Source organism: Nannospalax galili, unplaced genomic scaffold (assembly GCF_000622305.1).
Source record: "Nannospalax galili isolate Female #2095 unplaced genomic scaffold, S.galili_v1.0 scaffold1138, whole genome shotgun sequence".
Classification (NCBI taxonomy): domain Eukaryota; kingdom Metazoa; phylum Chordata; class Mammalia; order Rodentia; family Spalacidae; genus Nannospalax; species Nannospalax galili.
Window position 1 is genome coordinate 2,478,197 of NW_008342297.1, and position 22,785 is coordinate 2,500,981.

The following is a 22,785-nucleotide window of genomic DNA, read 5'->3' on the forward strand; positions in this document are numbered from 1 at the left end:
AAGAGTACTTTACTTGGTTGCTAGTGGTTGGTCTTGTTCTAGTGATTTCCTTCTTTTCCATTTGTATTCTGTATTCCTGAGGGGATAATGGTCTCTTTGCAGAAAACTTAATCCTAGGAACTATGATTCTTTGAAATAAATGAAAGAATTGTAGACAGTGCTTCCAGAATCTTTCTAGTGCCTGAACAAAAATTTTGGATTACATTTCTTAGTTGTAAAATAACTAAATACATCAGTTTACCAGCAGGATTGTTTCTGGTGTGTGGAAAGGAAATCACATTTAATTTTTTCCTTAATTACTAGCAAGTTTATGTCTTACTAGTAACTATGATATGAGATTTTTCTGACTTGATGGGGGAATATGAATCCTCTATAGAAAGACAGATCTCAAGTTTCTTAGTGCATTTGCTCGTCCCCTTGGGCAGCTTGATGTAACTATTGAAATTGTGATCTCTGTAAGTGACATAGTGCTCTTAGGAAGAAACATGCAGAGTGATTGTCTGATACTATTTTATTTTCACAGGTTAGGCAAATCTTATTAAATTATTAGAGAAATAGGAATTTTTGCTGTCTTTGTGTTGACAGTAGTCTTGGGTTGGAAACAATGTCTATAAGCCTGCCTATTTCTTAGGAATGAATGCCTATGATTTTTTAAACAGCAAAAGTTCACAATAAATAGGTTTCTGTGTTCTTGATGTTCTTCTGCCACTGTCAGTCTCAGACTACTCCAGAGTTCGTTATTTTCTTTTCCTTTTGTCAAAGAGTAGAAAAATGTGTCTTGTTGCTCTTTATAATGCAGTATTTATTTCAAGAGATGATCCTGCCTGGGTCATCCGCCACCAGAGAAGGTTAATCTTTCACTTTTCCCACATAAGCCTGAATAAGGGAAATTGAAAAGAAGATGTGCAGCTACAAACGTCTTTGAAACCTGATAGTGTGACTTTTTTGGTTTTTGTTTTGCTGGAGGACAGCTCAATTTTTAATTCAAATGAAAATTATTTAAAAAAGTATCTTAAATTAAGCTGGGTATAAGAGAAAGCATTCATCTTAGTATGTATAAAATAAAAGCCGAACCAGAGAAAGTATAATTTTCGTGGGATATTAGACTTGGAAAGAAATAATAGAGATCATCTAGTCCAACCTCCTACTGGTGAGCAAACACTCATTTTGTGTTTATAGAAAAAACTATTTGATTTGGAAACAGGAATTTGGGTTTGAAAATACTTTTGTTGCCTGATTTTTTGCTTTATCTATTGGAGATTTTTTTTTTTTTTTTTTTTTTTGCTGAGTTGAGTTATAGCCTAACTAAATCTTGTATCTATAGAAAATTCAGTATGCATTTGTATCAACAGTGTATGTAGAGCACATCTTTTTTATGCCATTGAGTTGGTCATAAGCTGGAAGATAATGCTTTTTACTTAGGCTGGAAGCAATTCGGATGGCTAGATGATTAGAGTTTGAAAATCACTAAAGTATTAGACAAGGTAGTCTTTTAAATAGATACATACATCTTTGCCTCCTTTTGCCAGAAATACCACCCTCCAGATTCTGCTGGGCCCAGAGTGTCTCTTACTTGCTCTGGGTACCTTCTACCACAAATACATGAATATATACATGTCATGTTGAAATACTTTTAGGAATCCATATTATGTTCTTTTGAATTTTTGTAAGGAGATACTTAACCCTAGTTTTGTAGTTAAAGAACCAAAGGGATGATTTTTGTTGTCTTGAAAAATAACAGTTGTAAAAGGATGCTCACTAAATACTCTTTCCACTCAGGGAGCTAAGTTTGAAACTAGGCTGTTGCTTCAGTTTGCAGGTGAAAATGAGAGATGTATAGTTGATTTTTCTTAGAGTTCAGCTATGCTAGCCTTCATAACTGATAGCATATGCTACATCATTATAAACTCACCAGCACATTTCTGTATGGTATCTTATCAGGTTGAGTTGCATCTATTTCAGCAGATAACCACAGATACAAACTTTGTAAGATAGACTGTTCTCTTTTCAGGATGTATATTATTAGCTCCGTCATTTTTTTGTGGGCATAGGCATGATTACCATGATGTAATCAGCTTTGAGAAGAAAGAAACATAAGATACAGTGAAGGAAGAATAGCTGCTTAACTGGCTGGATATATTTAATACATTAAAAAGGATGGCATAGATAAGTCTTAATCTGTCAGCCCTGTTTCAGAGATCTGAAAATTATCAATGCCTTGTCCATTGATACGGATACCTAGGTCAGTCCTGTGTGGGCTCTTAGAGACCAGAGGAGTTGGAAGTTCAGGAACAGTCTTGTCAAAATTCTCCATCTTGACTTGATACTCACCTTTGGAACCTCGGGTCAACAGAGATGCAAAACAGTGATGTAACATGATCTCAGAGGGTAGGTAGGATGTCCTCCTCTGGCAGATTTCTCCAGTACCTTCCTGCATTGCTGAAAGGAACACAACTAATTCAAAGTGGGGAGGATTTTCATGCTGGAGCAGAGTGGCTAGAGGACTTGATGGTGTAATGGCATGGTGGTAGGTTAGTGGGAAGATGAAGAATGGACATTCCTCAGAATTGATGCCATCGAGGTGGAAGTCCACACTGGTCTGGTAGAGTTCACCATTTTCTCTTTCCTGATAGAGGACAGCTGAGACCCGAACGCTGGTCAGAGGGCTGGGCCGGATGTTGGCCACTTGGAAGATAAGATTAGGCTTGCCATCTACGTGAGCTACTACTGCTAGGTCAGTAAAGCGAATTGAGAAAGCTCGATTTTTTGGCCTGGCAATCTTCGCCACAAAGGCACCTAAATTCAAAACCATTGAAATTTTTTTCAGAATGAAGTAGCAATACTTTTTCTGAATGAGAATAATATATCAAGTAGTCACACATTTCTCACTATATTTTCCACTGAGCCAATAGTTCATCTCATTGTTAATTTTGGATAAGCTCACTTGCCTGAATTTTTAAGAGTATACATAATATTTCTATTAACAACCAACAAAACCCCATAATATTAAAATGGGTATGAGAAATTTGATTTTTTTATGCAGATTTGGAAAGCTTTATCATGAATTTCTTACAAAGTCAAACAGGAAGTTGAAGATAACTGATATTCAGTCGTACACTTAAATGTAATATAGTGCTATATATGCTGTATCAATGCACTAGCAAAATCTAGCAATGGGTTTAATACTGTGATTTCGAAGTATTGTAGTTTGATATGAAAATACCTGATTTCTATTTATAACAAAGTTACTGGTAGTGCTAATAGGTTTTTTTTGGGGGGGGGTGGATATAATTTCATAATTGAAGGTAGTACCAAATTTAGTTAGGGGTTAGTACAAAAATTTAAATGTTTTCTTCATATAAATACATAATGTTGCCTTAAATTTGTCTAAGAACTGACCTAGTGTAAGCACATTCTTGTAGAAGTTAAGTGATTTGTTTCAGGTTGGAGAGCCTCATTCCAGGTTGTCATTGTGAGGCCCAGTGCTTATCTTCTCAGTCTATATTGTGCTTTTAGAAATTGTGTATGCCCCCCCACACACAAAAAAACCCCAGCTGTGTTAGAGGGGAGCATCTCACACGTTGCCAGGCATATAAGCAAAATTTTCATCTTTATGGCCATATTTCCAGTGCATATTGCTAAGGATGTATAGGTGAAACTTTTTCTTTTAGATATAATGTTGAATGTGGTGCTGTGGGGTCACTTGTGTTGAATAAATGTTGAATAGGTGATCTCAGGGGAAAATCCACCACAAGAAGGAAAAGTTACATTCTTGTTAGGTGGCATGACTGTTAAAATGTGCTTGGAATATATTTATTCACATATGGAGCAAAATAGCTTCTAAGAAAAATTACTTTTAGGCTTTTTGTTAATATTTTTCTTGGAACAGGGTATTCCTATAAGTTAGTGATATGTGGTCCTTTTTTTCTTCCATAGTTCCAGTAGGTAAAGTTTTAAGTGTTGAGTCCCATTGCTTGCACATTTCTATTATATGTCCACTGAATTGTTTTCTTTTCTTGCTTTGGCCTTTGGCATCACTGCTCATAATACAGACAAATGATCTATAACAGACTTACCTATAACTGACTATACTTTATTAAAAGGTGTGCAGTTTCTTTTTAAAAAACAAATATATTTACCTGTGATAAAAGCCTCTAGCATGAGGCCTAGGAGCATTTGTATGGCCAGCAAGGCGATTGCACTTGGACAGTCACCACTGGGGAACATGGTACCGTAACCAATTGTAAGTTGTGTCTCCAGTGAGAAGGAGAATGCAGCGGTGAAACTGGTGATGTACTTGACACAGATAGTGTGGTTTTCAGGTGGGGCATCGTGATCTATTTCCAGATCACCATTCATCTCAGCTAGAACATACCAGAGCACTGCAAAGACAAGCCAGTGGACCACAAAAGAAGCAGAAAAGACCAGCATCATCCAGCGCCAGCGCATGTCCATTAGGATTCCCCATGCATCCCGAAGATACGCAAGACCTCTTTGAGCGCCATCCATTTGAAGTGTGCTGTGTCCATCTTTGGTGACCATCCTCCGGTATCTTTGACTTAGGAGAGGAGCATTAACTTTGCAATTGCTGCTGTCCATTTCAGGCTGTAATTCCCTGAAATCAACAATAAAGTAGTCAGCCCTTAACTATCTTACAGTTAATATTCATGAAATCTGAAGCCTCTTTCACTTTGTGTTTTCTCAAAGATCCTTCTCTGCTTGGGCAGGCTTTCCTATGCTGTTTACATAAGAGGGCGATTACTAGCCAAGTCATTCATTTGCTAACTAATATATCACCTTAAGGTATTCCTTATAATTTCCTTAAGTGACTATTAAATACCATTTGATGTTTCAGTGCTTTCTAAATATATTTTAGAATTTCGGAAGGTGAGAGTTATGATTGGTACATGCTTAACATGCATGTGTCACCTCTGCACAAGTCCAAACATTACATATTTATTAATTAAATACTATTTGTAAGCAACCTTTTATGATTAACTGATAATTAGGGATACTTCATTATTAAAAAGACTAAGTTGAAGTATATTACTATTGACTGTGTAAATAAGATCATTTGGAAAGTGAGTATTAGACTGTCTGCAAATGTTTTGTTTCATGTTTTTGCAGTGCTGGTGGTTGAACCCAGGGCCCTGGACATGCTAGGCAAGCACTTTGCCATTGAGCTAGGCATCCAGTCTTCTGCAAATATTTTTAAGCCAGATATAGTACTAGGACAAGACATGTTTATGTTAAGCTTTTAGATATCCATGTTCCCCTCTTGTTTGTTTGTTTGTTTGTTTGTTTATTTATTTATTTATTTATTGTGTGTGTGTGTGTGTGTGTGTGTGTGTGTGTGTGTGTACGCGCTCACTTGCATACATTCCATGGCATGCATATGGAGGTCAGAGGACAACTTATAGGAATCAGTTTTCTCTTTCTACCATGTGGGTTCTCGGGATCAAACTTAGGACATTAGGCTTGGCAGCAAGTGCCTTTACCTACTAAGCCATCTCATCAGCCCAAGATGCACAGTTTTAATGTGTGCTTTATAAGTAGCCTATTCAAAATTTTGTGTTCAAGTTTTGTTTTCTTATTGTAGATCTATTCATACATTCTTTCTGCCCTCACTGGTGGATAGCTGTACCTCCTCTCAATGTCTTGGTTTATACTAAATCTTTGCAAAATAAGAAAATCCAAACTGGGACTGTAACTCTATGGTAGAGAGTACTCGCCTAACATACATAATAAGGCCCTTGGTTCAAACCCCAGTTGTCCCCGTTCCAAAAAAGTAGACTTTTTTTTTTTTTGGTCTTTTTGAGACAGGGTCTCCCTGTAGCCCCAGCTTTAGATAACACCCTTTGCTCTTGGTGTTCAGGATGAACCTCAGGGCCTTGTGCATGCTAGGTAAGCACTCTGCCACTGAGACATCATTCCGACTGCAAATAACACTAGCTTGTAAAGTAAGTAAACCAGAAGAAAAAGTGTTAAGTATTTAACAAACAAAAGTAAGCATTATGAGATACATGACAGTTTTGTAAAGGTGTTAATATAGTTAGTTTTCATCGGGTTTATACTTTCGTCTGTATGGTAAATAGAAAATCTAATGTGTAGCCAACCTTGCAATGACAAATATAGTTAAGACCTTAGTGTTGTGACTACCAACAGCAGATCAGGAAATACAACCTTGCTTTCATTAAGGGCTCTTCTTGTTTGCCACAGCCCAGTAATATTAAGAGTCTTATTTCCCAGCACTCGGGAGTCAGAAGCAGGCGAATTGCTGTGAGTTCAAGGCCAGCCTGGTCTACATAGCAAGCCACAGGCCAGTAGAGGTTACAGGGGAGGCCCTGTCTCAAAAAGACCCCCCCCCAAAAAAAAAGTTTATATTTGATCCTTTTCATCCCTTCTTTCTTCAGAAGTAGATACCTTGAGAGTGCTATCTATCTACTTCTCCCTTCTCCCTGTCCCCCAGCCCTCCCTCTGTCTCCTTGTATAGGAAAGGCTGGTCTCAAACTCTGGATCCACCTGCCTCTGTCTTCTCAGTGCTAGGATTACAACCATGCACTACGTGCTTTGCTGTTCTCTTCTTTTTGAAGGACGCTTAAGAAGGCAGCAGGGTAATGTGGAGTGAGGTTTCTTGGTTTGCTGGATCCCTCTTATGTCTGGGGACTTTAGGATTTTAGAGATTTGTTTTTTTTGTTACTGGGATAAGACATTGGACAGCTGGGCATATACAACTTTCCCTTTTGTCTTAAAGCTAAAGTAATATTTATTGATGATACCCAGAGCATTCTTCTTTTTTATATTTTTCTCAGATTTGAGCTAGAGCTACTGATTGAACATTGGCATGGTTCTTCAATTTATTTAGATTAGATGGCATTTCAGTTCATATGAGAGACATTAAAGAAAAAACAAAAACCCGTGTTCATGTTTTATCACTTTACTGCCCTAGCAAGTTGTCATAATCTTTGAGTATATTTTTGTTGTTAGGCAAGTGCTGACAGTGAGCCTCACCCTCAGCCCGTATTTAATGCTCCTTATTTTGCTACATTCTTAGAATGTTTCAAAAGACCTGATCTCTCTCCTTTTAGAAACAACAGTCTTCCTAGGCACTGTGCTAGGTGCCTTCATACTGTATCCCGCCCCCCCCGGGAGAAGAGACGCCACTAAGGAGTAGAGAGAGGAAATTTATACATATCAAGTAAGGGCTTTAGATTATTGCCCTAGTGTGGCTAACAGCAAAGCCAATTCATAAAATTTTCTTCCATGCTCTAGAGCTGTTTTTTTGTAGCCAATTCCCATCTTTAGTAGTAGATCTTCTTGTCCCTATAAATCAGATAACTAACTTAAACCATTGTAAATTTTATACATGATTTAGCTAGTATGCATTGTTTAATATGTGCCAGGAACCATACCAAGGAAGTTAAAAAGCAGTGCTTTGCATCATAAACTCTCACTAGTATTCGCTTTATTTTTATTGATAATATCTCCTAACTTTCATAGTAATAAGTACTGATACTGTTTCCATTCTACAGATTATGAAAGTGAGACATAGTAAGTTTCCTAAGATCATAAAGTTAGCAAGTTCTGGCTGGCTATTATCCCTATGCATATCCTGGTCCAGAATTGCTGCTATATTGCCTCAATAAACAAGACACTTGACCCTGGTTAGCCTTTGTGAACAACACTGTCAAGACCACTACAGAATATTTGTTCTTCAGGAATACTTACCCAGTTCAGACTTAAAATTTGTAGTTAAGAAATAGGTTTTCAATTAAGGAAGACTTCTTTCAAGACTTGAAGATTACTAAAATCAGAATTATTAGCCTATTCTGCAGAAGAGTAAAAATATGGAGAGAGGCATTCTTTGGCAACGTTACCTTGAATATATTTTGCCAACTAAGAAGACAATTTTAAAAATATAATATTGTTAGCATAATTTTATAAAAGAAAAGATTTTGACACTTAAAGGATATAACAGTGAAAAGATAGTTGACTTCTTTTGCAAAGATGTATAAACAGCTTTGTTTCCTCCTACCCCTGTGGAAATGCCTCTTGTGGGACTAGACACTGACATTGTTCCCTTTTGGAGTCACTGTCCTGTGAAAGCTGCTAGGCTCCCTGTTTCACCTATTGGGGCAGAACAAGCTCCACCATTCTTTAGGCCTGCCTGATATAAAATTCCTCTTCCAGAGAGCCTTTCAGTGTATCCTGTACCTTAAGCAGTTAATTATCTCACTTGGTCTTTTTAGAATTACTCCTTGCTACTTAGTTTTTATAGAGTCTTCTAGGCTTGTTAGAATTTTATTTTTTCCTTCAGCAACTAAATAACATGGAAAAAGCCATGACCAGGAAGTCAAAAGGCCAACATCAAAACAGTGAAGACGTTTTTGTTTTTTTTTCCCTTTTTTTTTTTCCTCCTGAAACTTTGTTGACTTTTGTTGGATGATGATGGCAAATAGTTCAGAAAAGTGATTTTGATTCTCACCTAGTGGTGTATTACCCTGAATGTTTGGATTCATGCACTCTTTTTTGTGTTGTACAAGAACACAGTGTAGGGAGCATGGCCTTTAGACTATGGCTCTGTTGTGCATATTGCTGTGTCACTTTGAGTAAGATACCATTTTCCCTTGTACTTGTTTTAATCCTTAGATTAAAACAAAGAATGTGGTTAGAGGAGGAGATGTGAGACCCTAACCCCTACCTCTGTTGTTTGTCAGTGTATTTTTAGTTCTCTCAACTCATACATGATTACTGTAGGATTCTCTTTTTTCCTGTTTGATTTTATGTATGCTTATTTGGTATTTTAAGAAATGCATTACTGTTGCCTGATATATATGGGATTTTTTTTTCCTCCATCCAGTATAAAAGTTTCTGATGGGCAGACATATTTCTAAGTAATTTTTATATTCTCAGAGACATAGGAGTACACGAATGCCTTTTTATCCTTTTCAAGACAGATCTCAGTGTAGCTCAGGACAACCTCAAACTCAGCTTTGTAGTCAAGGAAGACTTTAAACTCTCATAAGTGCTAGGATTGCTGGTGAGTGCCACCATGCTGGCAATGAGTGTTTTTTGAATGCAGTTGTCTTAATTTATATTTTTGTATGGTACCTCTTATACAAAAATCCCAATAGGAAGTAGAATAATAAAAAAGTTGCAGAGTTTATGTGTGTAACTGTATGGACTGTAAAATATTTACCCATTTATAAAATGTTTGATGGAAAGAATAGTATTTATTATAAAAGTGGTAGTTTGGCTTTATTGGTCATCAAAATAACAGTGTCACTCTATTCATTAGGTGGCAGCCCTTAACCTTGTGCTTTTGCTGCTGTCTTTTAAAGTAGCACTATAGTTCATATTACCCAGTTAAGATACAGGCTGCACTTCAAATGCTGAGTGCAATATTTGTCCATGCCTTATGCAAACACTTTAAAGGCTGTGTTGAAAGTCTTGTAATCACCCCTCCTGGCCTCCATAATTATCACAAACAAAGAGAATTTAACCCCATTATATAAGTCAGAAATTCTTTCATATTTCAATTTCTTGCCTATAAAAGCATCTAATTTCAGTAATAATTCCATGATTAAGAGAAAATTTAAAATTAGCATTCCTAGCTCTTGTGTGGATTAAGAAAATTAAAAACACTATGATTTATTCTTTTGGTGTTTATTTCCATATGTTCATTTTGAGTTTCTTTAATCGCTCCCCAAATCATAATTAATTTTTTAAAAGCCGCTGAGCTTTATCTAGAATCTTTTCCTACTCATTCTTGTGTTACAATGAAGAATTAGTATAAGTTTATTAAAATAACCCAGGAGCAAAAATTTCCTAATGCTTTTAGGTCTGGCTGTTTTCCAGTTCTAAAATTTAAGGATAAAGAACAAACCTCAGTCATCATATAGGTAATGTCTCTGTTTTAAAAATCTATTGAAAATAGTCTAGCTCTGCTGGGCTGTTTGTTTCTCTTAAGGAAAGAATAAGAATGAATGTTATTTCATGTACTTACCAGCTCTTTTGAGGAGTCAGCTTAGGTATCAAGGTAGGTCTTAGGGAAGTTTGCACAGTCTTGTCTCTCTGATCAGGTAGTTTTAACCTACAATGTAGTTTGTAGGTTCTCTTCTTGGACTGGCTTTGCAGCGTACATTCCTGTGTTTATAATGTTGTGGAGGCTGGTTTCAGCTGAAGCTGATATGATTGGTCACTTAGTCTGCAGGGGGGCCAATTAGCTCTGATCGTGTGGAAAAGAATGCTGGTTTGTTAGGAGGTCTTTCTTTACCCAACACAAACCTTAACTCTGGAGAAAGCCTCCAGAACTGACGTGGAGAAGGGGTGCATTTTTTCCCTCTAATCAGGACCGGTTTTTAGTAAGTTTGCATAATCTTATTTAAGAGTTTATTTGAAAGTTCAAAGGGATAAAATTCCCTGCAAGATTTCCTTTCAGCCCTCTCTCCTTATATAGCATGTTGAAGTGTGAGGTATCTCTTTCACTAATCTTTTTTCCACCATTTCTTGAGGGAAGATTTTGTTGGGTAAGGATGTTTAGGCATAATTGATTAATTGATTTTTTTCTAGTTTTCTTATCAGATCCCACCCCATCAGAATGGTTACTATTAGTTTCAGAACTAGTAAGTATAGATACTTTAGTTACCTAAATTTTTTTTTTCCCTTAATTGCAAGGGATCAGTCCCTTCCTTCCTCCTTCCTTTCCTGCCTTCCTTTTTCTTTCTTTCTAAGCTGGGCAGTAAAACTGACTAGGAATAAAATTGTTTGATATACTTTTCTTGAAACAGTACACTTGGGTGAAAGAATTACAGAACTTTCTTAAGGCTTGCTTTAGTGATACTTAGGAGATGGTTTCTTTGGTATGTATGATAAAGTAGAATAAAACACAGCATTCAGGGTACATGAAATTAAATCTAATACTGATACAGTGTTCAGCTGGAAAAATGTCTGTGACCCAGCTTACAGCAGCTTCCAAATAAGCTGAGGTAGAACTTTGTGTAATGCTGTAGTGAGCAGTGTTTTTTCTTCCTCTGCTAGCTGCTGATTTTAAAATTTTGATCAAATGTTACATATAAGAGGATCTGAGAAACAAAGACTGTGTTTGTTTGAAGTAAAAGCGTGGAAGGCCTGCTGGGAAAGTTATTAATGTAGACCAACATAATGCTACTTAGAAAGGGAAATCCGACTTTGTGGATTCCTCTCCTTCCCCTAACAATTTAAAAAATATATTAATTCCTTCTTTATTTTATTAATGCCAGACATTTCAGTACAAGTTCAGACACAACATTGGTAACTTAGACCTTCAGAACTAGGGAAGGTAAAAGAATCAAGGTAAGATTTGGGGTGTGTGACCTGTTTTCTGCATGGACTAGTAGGGATTTGTATCAATTGCCAGCTACCTGAATGAGGAAAAAAATTCCCAATGAAAACAACTAAAATACTAGAGCAAGTATTGTAACATTGCCTTCCAAAAAGCAGAAGCACTTTAGCACATCTGCTGTGTATCTTGCATAGTAGGTAAGACAGAAAAGTTTCATTCAACTCAGAAACCTTTTTTTTTGTTTAATGTTGTGGCTATATAATCTAGGATAGCCTTGTATTTATGATCTCCCTACCTCAGCCCTTCAGGCGCTGAGATTACAGATCTGTACCACCATGTCTGTCAGGTTCTTTCAATAATGTACTCTTGTTTCAGACTGTATTGACACAAAAAATGATTTGGTACATTAATAAAGAAATGTTAGGGACTGGCAAGGTACTCAGTCGTTAAAGGCTAAGGCTAAGAACCACAACATCAATAAATGTTTTCACCAGGCTTCTGTCTATAATCCCAGCCAATGGGAGGCTGAAACAAGAGGGTTGCTGTTTTAGATCAGCCTAACCCCCCGCCCCCCCCACACACATGAGAACACCAACTAATGTGTGTGCGTGTACGTAGGTATGAGTGCACACACACTAAATGACCTAAGAAATAGTTTTCTGATTTGGGGATTCTTCCAGTTTGAAAGTCTGCCACAGATAATAATTCCTAGTTGCTACTGTGTGGATGTATATTAAGATCGATTGACTTTGGAGTGTCTGCTCTGGAGCAGTACATTTCTCTGACAGTCACTTGAGCACCTAAATTATTTTGGGTTGGGGTAGACAGGATGACTGAGATGGCATTGATAATGGTACAGAAGATATTCTACCTTCATCCCAAAACACACAGCACCTCCCAAATGAACAGGATTTGTAACCTCTGTAGGTATGTGACAGTAAGGTAATTGGAATTGGATCTAAAATATCTCTTCAATGAATGAATATAAGTGCTGGATGCGTTACCATTGATTGATTGGTTTTTTTAAAAATTACAATGATTATGCCAGGTTCCAAGAACTGGTAAATTCTTCTTTATTAACTCCAAATCTCTGTCCCTAAAGGTATCTGATTTTCTTTCTAGTGAGGTAGTCTGGTACATAATCTACAAATACACCATTGCTATTGAGAACACAGAGTATTTGCTGGACTACATCATTTGCCTCCTCTCCTGTCTGGTCTTATGAGGTGTGCACTTCGCTTTCTTTCAAAGCTTCCTAGACTCTTTCCAGCTTTGCTTGTTCAGAGGTTTCAGGCTACTTTTGGTAAGCATGAGTGCTGCAGGGGGTGGGGACATGGCCGCATGGCTTCAGGGACTTTTTTTTCCCCCCAAAGAAATTCTGATATGCTGCAGCTTCTCCAGTCTCTCTCCAGCCAGGAACTGTTGTGTTTTCAGGACCATGTTAATAGGACCATGTTAATCAGGTGAGTAGGTTATTATCCTGTAGGGGTTAGACCAGGGGAAGTTTTGGGTCTCTGAGTATAGCATTTAAACTACTCTGTCTTAGCCACTCTTGAATTTTATTTACAAGTAATTATTGTGGGCAAAGGGGAGTTAAATATCAGCACTTGGATGGGCTTCCCTTTCAGTATTTAATAGAGAAATATAAAGTCACTTGTTACAAAACTTTGCATATAAACAAGCTTCAAAGTTTGTCCCATAATTCCACTTTTGCTTTTGGAGATTGGGTACTTGTAAGCTCCAAGTCTCACAGCTGTAGATTTTGTTGGCCGAGTGCCTCTTTGCTCCATCTGAAGTTTTCCATAAACACCATTTTTGGCCGTGGGTCAAACATGCACACAGGTGCCCTTTTACTGCTCCTTCTCCTTAGGAAGTCTGCTCAGTCTGACCAGTCAGAAGCTAGCACTGAATTTTAATTTAATTTTTAGAAGAATCTTATTTAGGTTTACTACATTAAGGCAGAAACAAACATTTACTGCTTTGGGGGATGATATTTGTACGTGGTATACTACATATGTGTTTTAGCAGATTTTATATACCTTAGATTACTGTGATGTAAGAACATAGAATGTATAGGCAATATTAGTTTCCTCATAAAAGTCATTTATGGTATATAATAGAAAAGTGATTTAAAATTGATGGCTCCTTTACCTTTTGAAGATCATAGACACGTTTAAGACTCTGATGAAAGCCTTTGACCCTTTACCCTGAAAAACAAAGCATCCTTGGTTATAGACCTCCAGTTTAGGGTTTCACGGCCCTGAACTCACAGCCCTGAGCTCATCCCTTGACTGTAGGTTTAGGAATAGTTGCTTTACCTAGTCATGTTCAAGCCTCCCTGTTGATTGCCTCCCCAGAGATTTCAGGCAGCTTCTAGGTGTGTACCAGCAGACAGTGAGCATGAGGGCTGTAGGGGTGGGGACATGCTCCCATTGCTAGAGGGATTTTTTTTTTTTCTTTTTCAAAGAAATTCTCATATACTGTAGTCTTTCTGGTCTTAGCCAGAAACTGTGTTTTCCTGCATGCATTTGTGAACTGTTTCATTAGACTTATTTTTAAATCATCTTATGTATAAATTAATTTAAAATTTTTTTAAAAAAGAAGTCAACCAAAATGCTCAACTTTGTCATAGTGCTGACATATCACAGAAAGAAGAGTTTGATTTTGAATGCTGAAAAGGGTCATGTGGGTGGCCCTCATTTTAGCCTGGCCACCATAGAATGCTGGAATTATTAGACATGAAAAGAGCTTGAGATAGCATCTTTTAAACTGCCCACGAATAACTTTAATATTTGTCATTTATTTTAAGTTATATCAAAAATATACAAATTTTTTTTTGGGGGGGGATTCTTTTTGAGACAGGGTTTTCCTGTAGCCCTAGTTGGCCTGGAACTCCCAGAGATCCGCCTGCCTCTGCATCTAGTGCTGGGATTAAAGGTGTGCACCACCATGCCTGTCTGTGGTGGTGCACACCTTTAAAGTGGAGAATGGTTATCATTTACTTCTTTCATTTACTCTACATTTCACACCCTCTGTTAAATTGTGGTACATATATTTTTAAAGTCCAAATTATATAGGTATATTTTCTCTTTGACATTTCTACAAACTACTCAAATTTATACAACATGTATCTACTGTAATCAGGTTAGACTTTCTAAGGTATTTTAGAACAGTTCTTCAGACAATGTAATTTTTAGTTGTATTAGCAGCAGTTGTCAATATAATTAGATAGTGTTTACAGACATGTTTTTCTTACAGCTGATTTCTATTGAAGAAATTTGTCTTACGAATTTTTTTTCAGCAGTAAACATTTTGAAATTATTTCTGTGGAAATATTGGAACAGATTTCGTTTCGCCTATAGATCTTGACAGTCTGTTAGTAAGTTGTTTCATGTGTAGAAGATCTACTGCTCTTTTAGAGCTTGTCAGGATAAGTCCTAGATCTTCCTCTTTCTGTTTCAGTTTTTCTAGAATTTCTGGCTGCTTCCAGTGGGCTTAATAGTGAGTTAAACCACCAAGAATAATGTAGAGATAGATGGTTAGGAAGTCGAAGGCCTAGGTTCCATTTCTGATTCATGATTCAGCTATATGATATTGGGAAACCACCCCACAGGTATCCCTTTCCTCATAGGAACAATAGAGATGGTGAGGTTTAACTTAATCTCTTGTGGTTATTAAGAAGATCAGATGGACTATATCAGTGCATTGTATCAACTATAATGTATCAGGTCCTTTTATTTCCATGTGTGTCCCTGGACTGTGGGCCTGGAGGGCAGGTGCTGTTGTTTAAGTCTATCTTTAGAAATCCTGTTGTCTAGTTGTGTTTATTAATAGAAGAAACAGTCATGTTAACTTTTACTAGAGGTTTGAGTAAAATAGTCAAACTAACGATAAAGTAGTGCCATTTCTTTGGGGAAATATATGGTAGTGTAATAAAGTTTGACACAGTGGGCCTCAACACCCGGGACAGAGTATATGGGTTTCAGTGAGGGGCTGTGGGAGGGTGCTGGTAGAGATGGGGCTATAAAGATGATTCAGATTATTTGAAATATTCTGTATGAAGTACAACAAAATTTAATAAAAGCAAATTTTAAAAAAAGTTCAGAAGGACAAAATTAATATTTGGGGATAGAAGCTTACATTTGAAAGGGCTTATGCATGAAGATTGTTGAGCTGATTTTTTTTTTTTAACGCCCAAGGCAATAAATAAATTTATAGAATTGTTTCATGAGAACTTAGTGAATTACACATTTGTGATTTTTTTTTTTAATCTTTTTAAGACTGTTGAACCTTGGGGCTGGAGAGATGGTTTAGCAGTTAAGGGCATTGACTGCTCTTGCAGAGGGCCTGGGTTCGATTCTCAGCACCCACATGGCAGCTAACAACCATCCGTAACTCCAGTTCTGGGGGTCTGACACCCTCTTCTGTCCTCCTCGGGCATTGCAGGACATGGATGCACTTCACGAAGACATTACACTGATACACATTAAAAATTAAAATATTTAAAAAAAGAGTGTTAAACCTCAGAAGGTTTCTTGAAGGTGGAAGTAGCAGAGAATGAACACTTCTCACCTGGAAACAGCAGCAAACCCTGACAGGTGGCACTCCCACCTGCTTTCAGACATAGCGTTGTAAGAATTGTCATTTTGGGTTTCCTTGGTTTACCAGATAAGTAATATCTGAAAACATCCTATTATGGTTATTCATGCTTAATATTTGATATGTGAAAAAGCACATTGCACTTTTTAGAAATTGTTTTGTAGAAACAACCATTTAATGACAAACTTTAAACTCCTTTGTTACTGATTTGCACTAGAATTCATGTATGACAAATAACTTACCTCTCAGCTTCTGTGGACCACAAGTCAAGGAGTAGTTTAGTCTGTTGGTTAGGTGGTTTGGGCTCAGAGGACTCATGAGGCAGCAGTGAGTGTCTGCCTGCTCTTTAGTCATCTTAAGGATTTGGGGGCGTTGAGATCACTTTTAACCTTAGTTTATGGAGGCAGAGAGCCTCAGGTCTTTGTCATATGAACTTCTCCATAGGGCTGCCCAGCCGCATGGTTGCTGACCTTCTTCAGAGAAGGTATCCAAGGTAGAAGCCACAACGTTTTTTTTTGTCTTTTTTTGAGACAGGATCTCTCTGTAGTCCCAGCTGTCCTGGAACTCACTATGTAGAACAACCAGGCTGGCCTCAAACTCACAAAGATCTGCCTGCCTCTGCCTCCCAAGAGTTTAGGATTAAAGGCGTGCACCACCACACCCACTCAAAGCCACAACCTTTTAAAACTTTAGATTCAGAAGTGGCATTTCACCATTTCAAGTATATTCTAATTTTTGTTCATTTGGTCTGGTGCGTGCATGCTTGCGTGCGTGCGTGTTTGGACACGGTCTCCCTGTACCTCTGCCTCTTGAGTGCTGGGATTAAAGGTGTGCACCACCATGCCCAGTGCATATTCTACTTTTTAGCAATAAGTCAGCCTACCTTTAAGGGAAAGTATAACCCAGATACCAGCAGGCAGGGGTAGTTGGAGTCCTCTTAGAAATTGCTGACCACAGCAGAACAACTAGCAGTACTTTTCTCAACAGACAGAGCCCTTTTTCCCTTTTAAGAGTTAATGGTTTTTTTTGTTGTTGTTGTTGTTGTTGTTGTTGTTGTTGTTGTTGTTGTTTTGTCTGTTCCAGACAGGGTCTCTCTGTAGCCCTAGTTGGCCTCGAACTCACAAAAATCTGCCTACGTCTGCCTCCCACATACTGGGATTAAAAGAGTGCGCTACGATGCCCGACCCTAAGAATTCTTTATATTACATTTTTAATTTATATGTTGGGGTGGTAGAGGAGGTCAAAGGATAGCTTTAGGAAGTTGGTTCTCCTTCTACCACATGGGTCATGGAGGTGGTGGTGGTGGTGGTGGTGGTGGTGGTGGAACATAGGTTGTCAGGCATGATGGAAAGTGCCTTTACCCACTGAGCCCTCTCTCCAGCCCAATTCTATTATTAATAGAATAATATCTGGTGAGAGCCTAAAAACCACATGACAGCCCGCATGTTGAATTTCATTGCATATGTATAAAATGTAATTTAAGATGATAGGGAGAATATCCTCATCAGATTCCACTGTTTATATTTACTTTTTCCTTTTATTTAAACAAAAGAATTTAACATTGAGATAGAATGTGTACCTTTGCTGTAAACTGAGGTTTACATGTGTTTTGAATTTTCAACCAATGTTGAGATTTTTTTATTTCTATTTTTGGTATGCTGTTGGGAGCTGTATGGTAGCACTTGGGGTATACAATTAAATTTTTTTTTTTGCATAATTTAGAATTAGCTTGTCTTTTTTTTTTTTTTTTTTTTTTTTTTTCTCTACTAAACAAAAGGGTCATGTTTCCCCCCCCCAAATTAACCCAAGGCTAGTGGTTTATATTTATATTTTTTTTTTTTATTTATTTAAATTTATTTTTTTTTTTTTTTTTTTTTTTTTTTTTTTTCCCTTGCTTTCTTTTTCTTTGTCTTTTGTGTAGCCCTAGCTGGCCTGGAACTCACCATGTAGACCAGGCTGGCCTGGAACTCACAGATACATGCCTGCCTTTGCCTCCAGAGTGCTGGGATTAAAGACCACACCCCCGCAGAATTAGCTTGTGTTTTTAAAGTACCAATTTAGTTTACTTGGCCTAGGTCTTTTTTGTTGTTGTTGTTGTTTTTTAAAATCAATCACTAAAGTACCTCTCAAGACATTAAATTATTAAATTAGCTGGGTGTGGTAGCCAAGGCAGGTGGAACTCTGTGAGTCTGTGAGTTCCAGGCCAGCTAGGACTAGGGAGACCCTTTCTCAAAGAAAAAAAAAAGACATTAAATTAGACATGTCTGAGCTTTGAATTCTGTCCAAAGCAATTTGTTGTTTGCTTAACATGCTAGAGTAAAGGAGACATTACAACACAGCTATCACTTTTGAATAAAAGTGGTTAAAATGTATGCATTTCCTGATTAGGGAGAACGACCAGTACTGGTTGGTTAAATAAGTTAAGGTACATCATATAATGAAACATGGCATTTTAGAGAGTATATGCTGACTGGGAAAGATTGGCAAGATACACCATTAAGTATAGCAAGAGTATAAAACAAAGTGTAGAACATCCTCAAGGGTGTGTGTGTGTGTATGTGTGTAAGGAGAGAGAGAGATTGAGATTATGTGCCCATGGACAATTTTTGCTGAGTTTTATAAGGGGACTAGTGGTGGTTGGCAGTTCTAGGTATTAAGACTCTGGAGGTCTTATGTAGGAGGAAGATGAATTCATTTTTTATCATATGCCTTTTAAAATTGTATATATTTTTATTTAAAAAATAATTTTCCCAGTCTGTGAACATTCAACTTTAAGGGAAGTGTCTAATATTTATGTATATAGAGTTATTTTACTGATACTTTCTGAACATTGAAATGGACAGATTTAGGGAAAGCATGAAGTATGATTTGTTTCTCAAAATCGTTTCCGGTAAGGGCACATGCTTACTTACCATATTTTCTTATTTTGTTTATAGGAAGACCAAATTTTGAGGAAAGTGGACCATCATCTGTGGGGAGAAAGCATGAATTTATACGTTCAGAAAGTGAAAATTGGCGCATTTTTAGAGAGGAACAAAATGGAGAAGATGAAGATGGAGGTTGGCGACTAGCTGGATCAAGAAGGGATGGAGAGAGGTGGCGGCCTCATAGTCCTGGTAAGAATTGTGTTGTATAAAAGCAAAGGAACTAAAATGAGAATGTGAAAATGTTTGGGATTAAATTGAAAAGGTAAACAGTTTAAAAAAAAAAAAAGATCACTTATACAATCATACTCAATCTTATTACTATAAAAAATTCCAACAGAACAATTCCCCAACACATCTACTTAGTTGATTAAAATCGCTTTTCTGTTTTCCTGGGGCAAATAGTATGGTTTAATAAGAAGCACCTGCCTGTAACTGCAAACAAGAGAGGATTTCATTCAGTTTTGTCTAACTCTTAATCGTTTAATCTATCAGTAGCATTCTTTAAAACTTAAAATAGGGGGCATTGGAAAAAGAAATAAAACCTCACAAATGTATAATTGCACATTTGGAATATGTGTCCTCCCCATAAATAGGTGTTTTTCTTGAATAAGAAAGGATTCTTTCTTTTTTTTTTCCCCCCCTTGAAAATACGATTTTTGGCTCATTTGAAGAATGAACTTTAAACTTGGGTCAGAGATAATCACAAGTTCTTTTGCCTTTCTGACCTTAGAAAAAGGAGAGAGAACAGCAATGATTAGTAAATTTTTAAGTTCTTTTGTTGAACTCTTAATGCTTCAAACTCTCCTTGGCTATTAGCTGTGCTAGTATTGAAGACACTCGTGCTTTGCATTAATTAAGCTCATTCCCTACAACTCCTGATTCCATGCCTCATGATAATCAGATGCAACTGTAACTTGAATCATAGGGTTATGCAGAACAGAGAACATTGTGTGTTTCCATGTGAAATTCATGTTCATAATAATGTTTTATCAACCATATGCCAGACACTTACCTTAATAGAGGAAATTATAGCGATGTAAACATTTTTCATTTTTTAAAGTCAAGTTGTCAGCCAAACTAGTCTAGTTTGAGTACACACAGTAGCAGGCGTTTAGTTTTCTATAGGGTGGTAGGTAGGTAAAAACATGAGATTGACCTTTGGATAAAAGTATGATGTGTTTAGACCAGTTTTTCGTAGCTGCCTTTTGGACAGGTTTTGTATCATGAGTGGGCATTATTTATGTCATAGGATCTAGGCAGTTCTCATTAGTCTGTGTCCTAGGCAACCAAGTGTCATAGTTCTCTTCAAGACATTGAGGCATTTTTGCTGAACTTGCCTGTAAGGAAAAGGGTTTTGTTAGACTTATGTTCTCAACAAGCAGTCAGTGAAGAATGGACAGAATCTGGGCTGAAGGAGAAGAGAAATTCCAGCTGGTCAAGAACAGACAAGGTGAATGCTTTGGAAGGCAAATAGTGTTTCTGAGCCCAAACGTGTGCTGTTGTCTGTGAAGGGAGCTGAGCAAACTTCTAGTGTTACCTTCTGTTGTTCACCTTATCCCTAGCACCTTACCGTTTGGTTATGGAGTGTTTTCTTTGTCTTCTCTAAATCTTTCTCCATTTGTCTTTCATATTAACTTTGTCATCAACTCGACAAGCTTCCATATTTGTGTACGTGTATGTATTTTTAAAAGCTATTTAGGGGATATAAAGATAAAAGATCTGAAAAAACCTTTCGATTGCATTTAAAAAGCATTCACCCTTTAACCTAGCATATTGAAAGTTTAGTCTGAGTATTGAGTTGATACAGATTAACTTTTAACTCTTTTAGTTAATCTTTTATTAGGATAGTAGGAAACTTTTAAATAAGTTTTTTTGGACTGATTTATCTTGTGAAAATGTCTAATTTTTTTCCAGATATAAGAGATATAAAGCAGTGGCAAGCCTTAACTAGTTGTCTGCCTTCCCTGTTGCATTTAGTTTCATGAATAAAATTTTACTATTCTTGATAAGACAACTTCATTATGGGATGTAGTTTTATTAAAGTGGGGCTCACAGTTGGATACAGCTGGAGATAGGACTTGGTGGACACTGAAGCCTCCACTCCAGTAGATGAGCTTAGGAAACCCAGTAAGAGGGAAACAGGAGCTGAGTGCCTAGAAGGATAGATTCCTATCACTGCATACTTAGACTGTTCAGAAACGATAACAGTAGACAGAGGATTCTGGAATTCCAACATTTGATCATGAAGGCTCCTTTTGAGTAAAGGCTGTAGGTGTACATTTAAACAATGTGTGCATAAAAATTCCTTCCCCAAGAAGGTTTTAAAGAGTGGAAGGGAAATGTGGGAATAGTATCTTTTTATGAGCATTTTATAAGATGTGACTTGTGCTTGGCTTCTTAATGTTTTGCTCAGATTGCAGGCTCTAGCAAATTTGGCCACAGGAGTAAGAATGTTTCACTTTAGCCTCATTTTGCTTTTTGCTTTGGTGCGTGTACATCTCAATAGACCAGACAATCAAGAACAGAAGATTCTTGTAGCTTAAAAAAAAACCTACCTTTTCTATGCCAGGCGTGGTGGCATGCACCTTTAATCCCAGCCCTCAGGAGGCAGAGGAAGGTAGATCTCTTTGAGATCCAGGCCACCCTGGTCCACATTGTGACTTCTAGGTGGGTTGGGACTATGGAGACCCTGTCAAAAAATAAGCAACAACAACAAACAAAAAAATAAAAATAAAAAACTTACCTTTCTTTAGGACTCTCAGATGTAGGTTTGATGTTTTAACAAGAAGTCTCCCCCCACCCTCCCCTTTTTTAAAAAGAGTATTTCAGTTTTAGAAAAATACCTTAAGTAGGCTCCTCTATTTGAGCAGTCCTTTTCTGTTGGAAAGTAGATTCAAGAAATAGTATGCTAGGGTGGATTTAGGAATTCCCCTGGGGGCGCAATACAGGAAGAAAAAAGAGATAGGACTGGAAAGGAGAGCAAGTGTACTATTGTGGAAAGAGCAGCGGAAGATGCAGACTTGGACCTCCCTCTGCCATTGCACTAGTGACTTCTGCTGTCTGAGTTTTAGTTTGTTGTTCTGTGAAATTAGGATACTGGGCTGTACAATCTCTTGCATCTTAATCTATTAATGCTGTAATTTTCGTGATTTTAGTTGTTGTTGGGAATCACAATTGCATATGAGAACTTAGCACTAGTAAATAGGCATGATGAGTTTGATATTATGACTTGACCTAGGGAGATGATCTGATTCATAAAGTGCTGTTTTCATGAGAAGAAAGAAAATGTTTTAATACCCGCTAAACAAGAAGCATAAGCTTCACTGTAGAATGATATCCAGTGCTGTAAGTCTTGGCTAGGAGTACAAGCAGCTAATCAGTACTCTTAATTGTATACCTAAAGTATCTGTACTTTGGATTAAGTGTCCTTTCAGTGTGCTTTGTTTTAAATTTATCTTCTAAAGTTTGACTCTGTCACATGCTCAGTACACAGTGAAGGTAAACCCTGTAGTCGCTTAGTGATAGTGCACTGAGTGCTGGACTTCAGTTTGCCTGATTTTCTCTTTAGCTGATCCATTTGCATTTGCTTAGTTGTAGTTGTCTCTATTTCCTGTCCATGATTTTCTTTTTCAAATGCTGTCATGAACCTTCCCTAAGGTTTCTATCCTCCTCAACTCAGATGGCCCTCGTTCTACAGGCTGGCGGGAACACATGGAACGCCGCAGAAGGTTTGAGTTTGATTTTCGAGATCGAGATGATGAGCGGGGTTACCGAAGGGTGCGCTCTGGCAGTGGGAGCATAGATGATGACAGGGATAGCTTGCCTGAATGGTGTTTAGAGGATGCTGAAGAAGAAATGGGCACGTTTGACTCATCTGGAGCATTCCTCTCTCTAAAAGTAAGAAATTTATTTTTTAAATGTCATCACAGACACTTG

At 37.4% G+C, this 22,785-nt stretch overlaps 2 protein-coding genes across 9 annotated transcripts in view; one reads left to right on the forward strand and one right to left on the reverse strand.

Moving 5' to 3' along the window:
- Gigyf2 (GRB10 interacting GYF protein 2) overlaps nt 1-22,785 on the forward strand; it is a 146,800-nt gene that overhangs the window by 69,373 nt on the left and 54,642 nt on the right. For all 6 annotated transcript variants that reach the window (XM_008838103.2, XM_017799374.2, XM_029565949.1 and 3 more), the window contains 2 exons: nt 18,859-19,038; nt 22,529-22,746. In XM_008838103.2, coding sequence (XP_008836325.1) covers nt 18,859-19,038; nt 22,529-22,746 — 398 coding nt within the window. The remainder of the gene's footprint in view (nt 1-18,858; nt 19,039-22,528; nt 22,747-22,785) is intronic.
- Kcnj13 (potassium voltage-gated channel subfamily J member 13) lies at nt 500-10,124 on the reverse strand. Of its 3 annotated transcripts, XM_008838097.3 has the most exons (4): nt 10,007-10,124; nt 4,140-4,615; nt 2,332-2,796; nt 500-876 (listed from the first exon to the last, which is right to left on the reverse strand). In XM_008838097.3, exons 2-4 carry the CDS (start codon nt 4,597-4,599, stop codon nt 830-832), a joined length of 972 nt encoding a protein of 323 aa, XP_008836319.1. In that variant the 5' UTR covers nt 4,600-4,615; nt 10,007-10,124; the 3' UTR covers nt 500-829. The 3 variants fall into 3 exon arrangements, with proteins under 3 accessions (XP_008836319.1, XP_008836322.1, XP_029421810.1); XM_008838100.3 differs by lacking the exon at nt 500-876 and having other exon boundaries at nt 1,261-2,796; nt 4,376-4,615; XM_029565950.1 differs by lacking the exon at nt 500-876 and having other exon boundaries at nt 1,261-2,796.